This window comes from Balaenoptera acutorostrata, chromosome 15, assembly GCF_949987535.1.
Source record: "Balaenoptera acutorostrata chromosome 15, mBalAcu1.1, whole genome shotgun sequence".
Lineage (NCBI taxonomy): Eukaryota > Metazoa > Chordata > Mammalia > Artiodactyla > Balaenopteridae > Balaenoptera > Balaenoptera acutorostrata.
The window spans coordinates 1,627,160-1,640,403 of record NC_080078.1 but is presented as its reverse complement, the minus strand read 5'-3'; the positions used below and the strand labels follow the sequence as shown (position 1 = coordinate 1,640,403).

General features: G+C 55.7%; 1 protein-coding gene across 2 annotated transcripts in view; it reads right to left on the bottom strand.

Annotated features, from left to right (window-relative positions):
* Positions 1-13,244, bottom strand: part of LOC103008815 (kinesin-like protein KIF19) — a 33,329-nt gene that overhangs the window by 19,532 nt on the left and 553 nt on the right. The window contains exons 2-7 of one of the 2 annotated variants that reach the window (XM_057530232.1): positions 11,961-12,071; positions 9,399-9,535; positions 7,794-7,988; positions 4,563-4,718; positions 3,816-3,959; positions 1,646-1,795 (exon numbers count right to left, since the gene is read on the bottom strand). In XM_057530232.1, the coding sequence (XP_057386215.1) occupies positions 1,646-1,795; positions 3,816-3,959; positions 4,563-4,718; positions 7,794-7,988; positions 9,399-9,515 (762 nt within the window). In that variant the 5' untranslated portion in view covers positions 9,516-9,535; positions 11,961-12,071. The remainder of the gene's footprint in view (positions 1-1,645; positions 1,796-3,815; positions 3,960-4,562; positions 4,719-7,793; positions 7,989-9,398; positions 9,536-11,960; positions 12,072-13,244) is intronic. The other variant, XM_057530233.1, reaches the window with a different exon arrangement.

The following is a 13,244-nucleotide window of genomic DNA, read 5'->3' as shown; positions in this document are numbered from 1 at the left end:
GTACATACGTTTACTTGACTTCGTTACAGGTATTTTTTATGGGCACCTTTTAAACTTACTGATTAATTTTAGGGTAAAACTATGGTGTGCTCTACCCCATAAGGAGGCCTACATCAAGCCGATTTGGGGAGAAGGGAAGGATGGAGAGAAGCTGCCTAGTGGGTACGGGTTTCGCTTTGGGGTGGAAACGTTTCAGAGCGAGACAGAAACAGCGGCTGCCCAACACGGTGGATGTGCTGAATGAAGTGTTTGCTTTAAGATGGTGAATTTTATGTGGTGTGAGTTTTGCCTCAACGCACTTTTTTGCAAGGCCCTAGACGTTAACGTTAGGGGAAGCTGGGAACTCTGTAGTATCTTTGCAAATTTTTTGTAAATTTAGAATTATTCCAAAATGAAACGATTAAAAAAAAACAAACTGATTTGGGAGGAAAAAAAAATTAGGCAGCAAGAAGAAAAGCTGAAGAAAGATAAGAAGGAAGAGATTAGAAGAGAGCAGAGAGACGCCTGCTCCTGAGGCCGCGGGGGACTTCCCTGGTGGCCAGTGGTTAAGAATCCACCTTCCGGCCTTCCCTGGTGGCGCAGTGGTTGAGAATCTGCCTGCTAATGCAGGGGACACGGGTTCGAGCCCTGGTCTGGGAAGATCCCACATGCCACGGAGCGGCTGGGCCCGTGAGCCACAACTACTGAGCCTGCGCGTCTGGAGCCTGTGCCCCGCAACGGGAGGGGCCGCGATAGTGAAAGGCCCACGCACCGCGATGAAGAGCGGTCCCCGCACCGCGATGAAGAGTGGCCCCCACTTGCCGCAACTAGAGAAGGCCCTCGCACGAACCGAAGACCCAACACAGCCAAAAATAAATAAATAAATAAATAAATAAATAAATAAATAAATAAATAAAAGTAGCTATAAAATTAAAAAAAAAAAAAAAAAAGAATCCACCTTCCAGGGGCTTCCCTGGTGGTGCAGTGGTTGAGAATCTGCCTGCCAATGCAGGGGACACGGGTTCGAGCCCTGGTCTGGGAGGATCCCACATGCCATGGAGCAACTGGGCCCATGAGCCACAACTACTGAGCCTGCGCGTCTGGAGCCTGTGCTCCGCAACAAGAGAGGCCACGATAGTGAGAGGCCCGCGCACCGCGATGAAGAGTGGCCCCCGCTTGCCGCAACTGGAGAAAGCTCTCGCACAGAAACGAAGACCCAACACAGCCAAAAATAAATAAATAAATAAAATTAAAGAATGATTGCTTAAAAAAAAAAAAAAGAAATCAAAAAAAAAAAAAAAAAAAGGAATCCACCTTCCAATGCAGGGGACTCAGGTTCGATCCCTGGTCGGGGAACTAGGATCCCACATCCCACGGGGCAACTAAACCCGCACGCCACATCTACTGAGCCTGCACTCTACAACTAGAGAGAAGCCCGTGTGCTACAATGAAAGATCCCGCGTGCGGCAACTAAGACCCAACGCAGCCAAAAAATAAATAAATTTAAAAAATATTTTTTAAAAAAAGGTCAGGCTGGGCTCGGCGGTCACCCCGTGTGGGGCGCTCAGTGCAGACACCGCTCCAGGAAGGGCAGGAGGACGCAGTGGGCCTCCGGTGTCCCGGATGGCCCAGCAGCAGGAGGCACTTGGTGCATGTACGGCCCTACCTTGAGCATGTCGGCCTCCGGGATGCTTCTCTTCTCCTTCTCCTGCTTCTCCACCTTGGCCTTGGGGTGCTTGATCTGCCTGCCCAGGTCGGAGATGACGTCCGCGTACTGCGCGATGTGGTAGGACACATTCAGCAGGTTGCGCTTGACCTGGTGGCGGGACGTGGCCAAGGTCAGGGCCAGCTGGCTGCCCCGCGAAGGACACCTGTCACCCAATGGATTTATGCCAGAAAGACGCAAGCACGTTTTGTCAGGAAAATTTAAATCAGTACTATTCTGTCTTAAAAGGGAAGGAGATTCTGACACCTGCTGCAACATGGATGGACATGATGAAAAATGAAATAAGCCAGATGCAGAAGGACAAACACCGTATGATCCACATGTGTGGTCCCTGGGAGAGTCAGGGTCACAGAGACAGAAAGTAGGGGGTAGGGGCCAGGAGTGGGGGAGGGGAGGGAGGCGGTGTTTAATCTGGGCAGAGTCTCAGTTCGGGAAGATGAAAGTTCTGGAGACGGACAGTGGGGATGGACGCACAACAATGTGAATGTGCTTAATGCCACCGAACTGGGCCGTTTAAAATGGTTCAAGGGGTGAATTTTATGTTATGTATATTTTGCCACAAAAAAACCAAAATTCAAACAATCCATGGAGAGGTTTTTGAAAACCCTCCCCTTGGGTAACCACTGCTACCATTTTGGTGTGTGCCCTTCTGAATCTTTCTCTGTGCGGTTTTATACATATACATGTATCTAGAGAGATACACATGGGGAGTTTTGGGGGTGTGGGTTCAGCTTTGGGGGGTTTACGTAAACTATATCAGACTGTAGCTGCTGTTCTTTTACTTGCTTTTCTGGTCTAACGGTGTGTCTTAGAGGCTGTCCGTCTGCACAGATGGGTCTACCCCATTCTCTGTAACAGCTGCAGAGCGGGCCGGAACAGGGACACAGCAGGCACCTGTCCCCTCCTCTTCAGCGGGCACTTTGGGGCTTTCCTGTGACACAACTTCCCTGAGCACGTGGGTCTGAGTTTCTCTTTGGTAGATGTGGAAGGTGACATTGCTGGCCGCAGGGCACACGCACTTGAAGTTCCACCAGACGTGCACACTGGCCCTCAGTCCGCACAGACACGCTCTCTTTAGCGCTCGGGGCTCAGCTCCCTTGCAGGAGTCAGTCCCCCTTGGTGGAAGACCCCTCTAAACTCGGCCTTCTCTGTGGTTCTTCCTTGCGGCGCCCTGTGGCTTTCGTTTAGAGCACTTGCCACGGTTGGCAACGAAACACTCATCTGTGTGGGTTCTTGTCTCATAGCTGCCTTCTCCTCTGCTAAGCTCAGGGTTCGTGGGGGAGCAGAAGCTCTGATGATGTTGGTGCTGATGCCGATGATGGTTTTGTGGTGGCGCCTTGCTCAGAGCTGGACATTGGGAAGGGCTCATCCCTCGTCTGTCGACACATGGTAATAATGATAGTAAAATAACACCTATCATATGTGGGCCACTACTCACTCCTGTGCTAAGTCGCTAATGTGCACTATCTCATTGACTGTCACACAGCCTTAAGAGATGAATCCTTTACACTGAGTACAGCTGTGTAGACAGAACAGCACAGCAGCGTGAGGCATGGACTCCGGAGCCAGGCTCCCTGGGCCCCAACACCAGCTCTGCCCCAGCTGTGGTAGGTTAGAGAAGTTGCTTTATCTCTCTGTGCTTCGGCTGCCCACTCCGTAAGATGGGATCATAATAGGACCTACCTCCTAGGGAGCGGGTTGTTGAGAATTAAGTAAATCAGATCACACTGAGAGCTTACAGCGATGCCAGGCACAAAGATAAGTCCCTTCCCTGAACCCTGTGAATGTGGTCTTATTTGGAAAAAAGAGTCTTTGCAGATGTAATTAAGGATTTGAGATGAGATCATCCCGGATTAGGGAGGGCCCTAAAATCAATGCCAACTGCCCTCATAAAAGAGGAGAAGGAGAGAAGCAAAGGGAGGAGGAGGAGGCCCCGTAAAGGCGGAGCAGAGACTGGAGGGACGTGGCCACAAGCCCAGTGCCAGCAGCCGTGGGAGCTGGAACGGACCCTCCCCTAGAGCCTCGGGAGGGAGAGCTGTAGAGCTCAGTGAGCAGGCGGGAGAGTAAAACAGAGGCAGCGGGTGAGGGAAGGTGGGAGGGAGCGGCCCACCCTCCTCTTGATGTTCCTGGCTCGGTACGCGTACGGCAGGGTGGCCCGCGACTCCTCGAAGTGCGTGCTGGCTGGGCTGATGTGGGCAATCGTCGCCATCCGGCTGTTCCCTCCTAGGGCATCCTGCTCAGTGGAAGGCGCCAGCTGGGGGTGGTGGGAACCGGGGTTGCCAGCTGCCCGGGGGCGTCATCCCTCCCCTACCCGTCCCGGGCTCCTCTGGACCAGCCCATCTGGGGTTCCTGCTCCAAACCCTGAGAAGGGCGGCTGAGGCTGGACCAAGGGGTCAGTGCTCAGGGGGGGTGACACTCAGGATGAGATGGACCTGCTGCAGGCCCGCCCCATCTGACTTCCACTCTGATGCAGGTACATTAGACCAAGAGGCTAAACTTACAGAGCCATTTATTTGTTGCTTTGCCTATCTGTTTACCTACACCCTGCCTTGCTGTAGAATAGAGGTAACAGCATTCAGCTCAGTATGAAGAGGAATTTTCTCAGACCGTCTGTGATGAGACAGACAGCCTTGGTGAGGTAGTGAGCTCCCTGTCCCTAGGAGTGTACAAGCATGGGCTGGAACACACTCAGAGGGATGGAGGGGGGATTCGAGCAGTGACTAGAGATGATTTCTCCAGATAAAACAGAGATTTTCCTGCTTTCAGGGGCTCCTGGAAGGGCCCTTAGGCCCAGGTAGATCCTGAAAGATGCAGTCAGATACTGCAGCCACGCCTGTCTCTGGCCTGGGGCTCATACCTTCAGCAGGCGCGCGTGAGTTTGCTGTCCCGGAAGTTCACATATTGCGCCTGGCTGTCGCCCTTTCTCGCTCAGTGCGTTGATGCAGTTGCCCAGCGCCAGCAGGGAGCGGTTGATGGGGGCGCCCTCCTTCATCCTCTTGCCTCGGTTCTGGGTCTGAGTGAGAAGAAGCCAGCTGGCGGGGAGGTGGTCCTCCCCCCCCCCCCCCCCCGACCCCGAGCCCGCCATCTCCCCACCCCAGGCCCCGGGGGGAGGGGACTGAGGTCCAGAGGATGCGATAACCCCGCCCCACCCTGGGAGGCTCAGGGTGGTTGCACTGACTACACTCCCACAGCCCAGGGACTGGAGAGAGAAACGACACCAGATTCTGTGGTGGAATACCACACAGCCAGGCAAGGGGGTAAGGTAGAGTTGTTTACCAATGTTGAAAAGATGCTTTCTGTGAAATGAGATTAAAAAGGGCTCAGAGGGATGCCTGGGCAGAACAGTCCCCTTTTTATGATAAAAATACGAATGTGTGTGTTTTCACGAGAAAGCCCCCCCCCACGCCGAAGCTTTCTCGCCCTCCCAGTCTCAGCCTAGTGGTCCTCCTGCGGGAGTGCCCACCCCCCTCACTCCATGGGGGGACCACGCCACTCTGTACGTTTCCTTCAAATTGCTTAGCTCTCTCGGCAATTATCTCGCTCTTTTATGAGTTTGTTATTTCCCTAACTGCTCCCCACAGAACATAAGTTCCATGATGGAGCTGTCACCTTGGTTGGCCATCTGTCCCCAGAGCCTGGACACCGGCAGGCATCTGGCCCGCAGTGTGGCTGGATGTCTGAGCACTGAACAAATGTATAAAGATGCCTGAAGGGGCCTTAGGAGGACACACGCCAAACTGCCACCGGGATGATTGCCTCTCAGTGCAGCCATTGTGGGGACTTTAATTTTCTTCCTTTGGCTTAACCATATTTTCCATATTTTCTGCACTGATTTGGTTACATTTGAAATCAGAAAGGAAAATAACGTTTTCTCTTTAAGGGACATGGGTTTTAGAGCCAGTTTGGAGCACGGCTTGAGAACAGCTTAAATGACATCTCAGACAAGTCTCCCAGCCTGTCTCAGTCTCCTTATTTGTCAAAAGAGGCAGTTGCTCTGGTCATGGTGAGGATTTGACAGGCAAGGCCAGCTCAGAGATGGGCCCACAGAAGCGAGCAGTAAACATGAGCTGCTACTTTTCACTGAGTGGGAGCTGCCAGCATGACCCAGGCCACAGCAGCTGCTCACGTGTCACGTGTCTGTGCCACAGAATTTGGGGTTTTGCTCAGAGGCCTTGTGCCCTGGAACAAACTCTTTTGTGAGTGATTTTCTATGAAGAAATGACAGACTGTGATAGGCAACCAGACCTGAAGACAGCCCACGAGGCCACCTGAGTATACAGCTTGAAAACCAAGGCCCAGAGAGGGACAGGGGCCTGACCAAAGGCACACAGCTATTTGCAGCAGAGGGAGAACAAGAACCTAGGGCCTGAACCCCTGTCCAATGGCCTCTCCAAGAGCTAAGATCTGAGGAGGCAGGTCTCCCCCTTGCCCCCTGAGCACATGGCCAAGTCCAGCTGGCACGGGCAGACTCCCAGGATTCCATCGCACTCGGCTTGGTCTACGTGAAACTGTCTGTGCCCACATCTGTCTGTGTATGAACCATGTCTTTTATTTTCTGTATCCTAATGTTTTGTCATCTTGGGGCCCTGCTGCCCCTCCCAGGGTTGCCAGTTCCTTCTGATAACAAACAAGTAACCCGTGAGCACACCTTTCAAAAGCAAACCAGCCAACCCAGAGCCCTCACCCCACCCCCTCCTCCTTGGGGCTCCCACACTCTGGGCCACTGTCTACCTGCCCTCATCACCCAGGGCAGGTACCAGACAACCAAAGACATCCTCTGTGCCCCACAGCCTGCTGGAATTATTCAAACTGGCCAGTGCTCAGCCTGCCTTCCCAGGGAAGTCACGAGAGAGGCTCTGGCCCATGTTTTCCCCTTGTTCCCTCTGCCTCCAGACCAACCCTGGTGCTTCCCCGTGTGGCCCGGCCTGGCTTCTCCTGCCCCCTCCTCTTGGGAGCTGTGAGTAGCAAACCATTTCTTCAATGGCAGTCATCTTCTGATCTGCTGGCCTTACTGTACCTCCAATTTCATACCATATTAATACAATACATTGAACCTGTCGGCCTCTGGGCCAGCTGGCCAGGCTCTGCTCCTTTCAGCAGCCCAGGCACCAAGGGCAGGGCCAGGTGCAGGGCAGGTGAACGAATGAATGACTGAATGAAGCAATGCAATGACTGACAAACCCCAAGGACTCAGAGCATAGCCTGCAAACTGGAGGACAAATATCATCAGTGAAAGGCACGGATTTGGGCCAGATCCCTCCAGGTCCAAAGGCTGGATCCACCTGATACCTTTGTGCAGGCGAAGTCACACCACCCCGAGTCTCAGCCGTGCATTTGTAAGTCAGGCATGAGGCCGCCTACCCTACGGGCGTCGGGGGATTAGGTGGGTGATGAACGCTAAATGCCTGGTGCATTAGGGGGACGTGAGAACGTCCCTCGTTGATAATATTACTGTTGTTCTGACCTGGCCTCCATCAGGCACCTTCTCTGTTCCTGGCGCTGGGCTGGGTCCTGTGGCAACGGTGAGCACAACCCTCACTCCCAGCAACAGGTGCCAGGAAGAACAGCGAGCCAGGGGCGCGGGCGCAGCAGGCAGGTCCTCGGAGGGCATCCCGATAGCCACCCCGCACACGCTGCTCCCTCCACCCACCGAACTCCTGATGACCTTTCAGGCTCAGCCCCGAGGCCCCACCCTCCTCTGGGCTCCACAGCCTCTGTGTGACCCCGAATCTCAAGGCGCAGGCCTCCCCGTGCTGTAATTACCAGCTACACATCTGTCTCCCGCCCGCCCCCAGAGGCTCAGAGCTCCCCGCGGGCGAGGGTCTGGGGGTTGCTCATCTTCACGTCTCTGGTGCCCGGGAGAGCCTGCCACACAGGAAGCCCTCCATAAATACTGGCTCCGCGGGAGTGACCCCCAATACCTGCTGAGAATTCATTCACGCAGCAAACGTGTAGCGGGCACCTCCCCTCAACCGGGTGCTGTCCTAGGTGCTGGAGACAGTGTTCAACAAGGACGGACAGGGTCCTGCTCCCAGACTAAAGGGCAGGTGGACACAAGGCGAGTAATGGAGATGAAGAGGACAGGAACCTGAGGCGCCAGCTCCGAGCCCGCCAGGTCCACCATGGAGAGCCTCCCAATGTGCACTTCCTCTGCCATGTCCGTGCCGTGGCTGCGCTGGTGCACGGTGACCTGCAGCACGGCGTGGGAGCGGGACGACATCTTGCTGGTGGCGGTGGACTCCTGTGTGCGCTGCCAGTTGCCTCTGGTGAGGAGCTGCGTGGTCTGAGGACAGAGGCAGAAGCGGGCAGACGGTCAAGGGCCCCTGAGTAGCCACACGCTCCCTGCAGAACAAGAGAAGGAGATGTGCCCTCCCGAGCTCCTTCGGGCAGCTCTTCCCTGGCTGGGATGCTGATGGCAGAACCACATCCAGTGGAAGCAATTTCTGGTTTGTGGCATGAAGAGATTAATTAATCGAGTCAACTAATCCAGCAGGAATGGCAGATTGCTGACACTTGTATCACCATTTCTGCCTCCTCTACCCATGGCAGACATCACCAATGGATTACCCATCTCTCCCCCACCGAGCCCTTTTCCATATGGAACTCCAGGCAGTTGTACAGATTTGCTGGAGTTGGCGAGTGGCCTGAAACCCACTTGTGTGCAAACAGCTGTGGAAATCAAGCCAGTGAGCCTCTGCTGGGCACCTACTGTGTGCCAGGCCTGCTAGGACCACAGAGCATTATGGAGAGAGACTCATATGGTTGTGGTTATTAAAGAATAGGCAAGAAGTCTCCCCTCCTGCACCTGGAACCCATGAGGGACGGTGCTAAGGGCAGGTGGCCTCATGCCTACGCCAGCATGGCTAGAGCACACGGTCATCCAGGGCCTGGGGGCCGAGAAGTCCATGCTGTTCAGAGGCAATCAGGAACCTTTGAAATGTTCTGAGCAGACGGGAGGCCCACCCCAAGGGCTGCACAGAGAGAGACTGGAGGGAGAGAGAAAGACAGAGGGCTGTAGAAATGTTTACAGCTCGCCCTCGTTATGGGAGCCATACTTCGGAGCAAGATGGCAAACAGATTTCAGACCTGAAGCCGACTCTGACTGCGACTGCCTGGAGTGCTGCAAAAAAAGAATCCCCACCTGCACCTGGACACAGAGGGAAGAGTGCGTGATCCATTGGTGATGTCTGCCCTGAGCACAGGTGAGGAGAGCAGGGACGTGGTGCAGAAGTTTGCTGTTCCCTGAGCTCGAGAGCAGCTTTGGAGCTGTGTGTCTGGCTCTGCTCTCTGAGCGCTGGTGAGAGTGGCTGGCGTGGAGGATCCACATGTCCCTCCGTGGGCCCCTGTGACCCTCACCTCCTGGGTGTTTGAGGTGGAGACCTCCGTGATGCCTGAGATCTGGATGCTGCCCCTAGAATCTTCCCGCAGGTCCAGAAACCCTGAGGACGGGTTCAGGAGGTCCCAGATCACTTCATTATAAATCTGGGATGAGACAGAAACGCTGGAAGCAGTAGGTCTGATGTAAAAGAAGCACAGGGGCTTACCTATCACTGGGGCTTTGCATCTCCAGAGAACTCTGGGATGCCCTGAGGTTTCCCACAGGCTGGGGGGCCCTTGGGGTAACACGTGGGGTTTTGCGCTCATGATCAGGCCCGTTTTGCAGACAGGGCAGCCGAGGGGGTGGGCGGCTCACCTCGAGGCAAGACACGGACACGCTGCAGTCCGTGCTCTCACGGGTCTCCTCGACGGCCTGGAAGAGGTCAGTGAGCATCTGCAGGTAGATGCCGGGCCCCGCGTCCATGCGCAGCATCGTGTGGATCTTGCTGGCACCTGCGGGAGGCATGGGATGCCCACCAAGGCAGGGCTCCTGATCTGGGCTCGGGCCCCCCCGGAGCCTGGTCACACCTGCCGCCTGTACTGTGCAAACCGCCCTGGCTGCTCTGACACGCTCAGTTTCCATTTTGGAAACAAGAACAAAAAAAACCCTGTCTGAACAGCCTGATGGCTACTCTGGAGAAGAAAACCTGGGCAGGGAAAGCGGGAGGATACAAAGCGAAGATGCAGACAGTATCAGAGGAGGGAGGCCCAAGAGATGTCTGTACTTCTCTCCAAATTCACTTTAAGGTGTTTGTGTTGTTCTCATAATAGGAGAATTAACGTACGTGTTAAACTTTCTAAGCGGTCCCTCTTCATGGGATCCTCGCCTCCTCCTTACCCGTTCGCCCTGTACGAAGGACCAGATGGCCCTCTTCCTTTGCTAGAGCATAGCACATAGCAGGTGCTCCCTAATGTTTGTTGAATGAAAGAATGAATGAATGAATGCCATAAACAAGCTGTGACTTCGGACCAGGTTTCTCAGGGCCTCAGTTTCCCCACCTGCATAGGCAGGGGATTAAGGCCCGTCTAGCTCTGACCCTCTGTGATTCTAGTTTTCAGGTGGAGAGGTAGCTGAGCTTCGCGAGTGTTTGCCGACCCCAACTTGTACCTGCAGAGGAGAAATCTGTGGTTCTCATGGGCAGAAAAGTGTAGGCTTGGGTTGAGCTCCACACTCACTCCTACCAGCTGTGTAACCTTGGGGAAGTCCCTTTACCCCTCTGAGGCTCAGTTTTCTCATCTGTGACAGGAGGATCGTTCTACCTGCCTTTCAGGGCTGTTGAAAGAACCAAAGGAGCCAACGGATGCAGAGGGACCAGCGCAAGGCCAGCACATACGAGGTGCTTTGTGCTGTTAGGAAGAGCTCCGCTGCCACCAACCTCATTCCCTCTGGGGGACACCGGCCTTTGGCAGCACCTGAGGGGCCGTGGGCAAACACCGTCGCATTGTATCCAGAAATGACGCCTTCCACTAAGTGCTGGGGGGTGGCAAGTACACATCTTGCTGCGGACAGACGTTAGGAAGACAGGCAAATGCACACTCCGACCAGAGTCGGGCACCTGGCTGTCTGGAGAGGACAGGTGTGTGATGCCTGCAAACTCCCTGCTCCCCCTGGACACGGACAGGGACCTCCACAGTGGCAGCCAGCCCAGCCACGGCGCGAGCCCCACCCCAGTCCTGCAGCCGCCTGGACCACGCCGAGCCCCACGGTGAGACCACGGTGAGGGAGGATCGCACGAGAATGTAAGTGATAACTCCCACCATGAGGCCTGACAGGTTTGGTACCAAACAGGTATGAGTCCTTTCCAGGGCTTCTGCATGAATTGAGAGAAATCAAAAAGAATGCAAAGGACTGGAAAGTAGTGACAGGGTTGGGAAATCTGGGAAGGGCATTGTGACTCCTCTTATGGGACAAAACTAAGACCAGGAGTGAAAGTTTCGGGCTGGCGGAATTTCATTTAGGGCAGCAGTACGCAGCGGTAGGAGTGTGTGGGTAGTGAGCTCCCTGTCCACAGGGGTATTCAAGGAAGGACACCTCCAGGGCTGGTGTCTGAGGGCGTGGGCGTTTGGCTGGACTGGATAGAAAGGACGGTCCCCCTTCCTCTCCGTTCCCTGAACCCCCTCTGGGCCTGCTCTTCATCTCACTTAACTGTCCCAACAGCCCTGGCTGGTGACACGAGTCAGAAGCATCTGAGCCCTGGTTGGACAGACTCCAAAGCTGGTGCTGCTTTCCTCCAGCCTTGGACTTATACTGTCTGGGACCTTGTCCTGGTTCTGCAGCTCTCTAGCTGTGTGACCTCAGGCCAGTTGCTGACCTCCTTAAGCCAGCACCTCACCTGTAAAGTGGGGATAATATCACCGTGTATTTTACAGAGTTGTTGTGACGCTTGGAAGACAAGGCGTGTCAAGCACTTAAGCACAGCACTTGGCATGCAATAGCTGCTCAATAACTGACGATGACCTGGTCCTTCTACTTCCGACGCCATTAAGATCTCGGCAATAGAAGAAACCTGTCTGCCCAGAGAGCTGGGCCTGTTTCCCTGGCTGGGGTGGGAGCCCCTGTGGGCAGGCAGTGTGTTCTAGCCCCGTGGCGGACAGCACACGGCTTTGTTGGATGGATGGGTGGGTGGACAGACATGGACACAAGGAGGAATAAATGAGAATGCGTGTAAAGCCCGGGCACCTGGCGGCCCCCGGCACCCATGGAAGGGGCCTGCTACTTGTCCCTGCAGTGACCCAGAGCACCAACTTCCTCGTGCATCGGGGAGACCCCATGAGACATCACGGATGAGGTCACCTGGCCGCCAAGTCCTCCCACATGAGGACACCCTTGGCGGGCCTGGCCCAGTGGGGCCGTGGGGTGGTGGGTAGGGCCGGGCACCTGGGAGGTGTGCTGGTCGAACACAATGTCGAAGACGAAGGTCTTCTCCCGGGACCGGTGTGTGTGCAGTGTGTCCTCAGGGTCCTCGCTGGGGTCCATGAGCACCACCATCTAGGAGCAGTGAGAGGCAGGGGTCGGAGGAGGGGCCGCTCACAGAATCAGGGCGGAGGGAGGACCCCAGGCCTGGCCTCTACCCTCAGTGGCATCCAGGGGCTCGGCCCAGATCCGGGAAGGGCTGCAGGCCTCTGCGCTCACCCCCAGGCAGCCTCTCCACTTCCATCTGAGGGTGCCGCATCTCCTGGCTGCTGCACCCCAAAGCCATGACTGTGAGCCCCCAGGCCTGCTGGGCTCTGCTCCCAGTCCTAACATACCAGCGCCCAACCAATGCCAAATCCCTCGGGCCCCGCCTGGACGGCAGCCCAGACGCCCATGAGCAGCCGGCCTGGGCGCTGAGGGCTCGGCGAAGAGCCCCGCCAGCCACAGCGCCCTGAGCAGCACCTGCAGGTGGGCAAGGGGCTTTGCGGATAGTAAAGCACCTAGCCAGAGGCCTTGCTACCGCGATGTCTGCACGCAGCCCTAGGGATATGCCTTCCCCACCCGACTACCTCTTGCTCAGGGGGCCACGCCACCCAAAGGAAAGGGGAGAACGGAGGAGGGGGGGCCGCAGGTGCCTGGACGGGGCAGGACCCATCCAGCTCTGCAGCTCCGCGCTGTCTCTCTGAGCACCTTGGGTCTCTCCTTTCTCACATAAGTATGTAATTATACAGTAAGGTGTACGAGCGCCTCTGGGGACCGGGACGTTCAGAAGAGCCTTTCCCAGGGGGCAGGGACAGGGCAGCTGGAGACCAGTCGAGCTGTTTACTCGGGTGCGGGGCCTGGGGTGCACCAGGGAGTCTTAGGGGCAGGACTGGGCCGAGCAAGAGCCCCACCACCTGGCCACCCGCCCATTTCACCCAGGGCTGCCAGAGCTCCCTGGGAGGAGGTCAGCACCCCCCACACACACAATGGGCGACATGCCAAGATCTGGGGACTGATGAGATGACTCTGAGAGCCGCTATGGATTCCAGCAAATTATTTGCCTTAACAGTTATTCCAGGGGCACTGCCTGCTTCCTCTAACTTGTGTCGTTTTAATGAGTGAGGTGCACACAGTTTCAAGACTTGTCAGCCTGTGGGACAACAGCTCCTGCCCCGCCCCTGCTGCCCCGACTCTTGTGGCTGACATTCGGGCTGTCACCGCCCTGTCTGTACAGAACACGGGCCCCTACGTCCCGCCTCCCAGTGC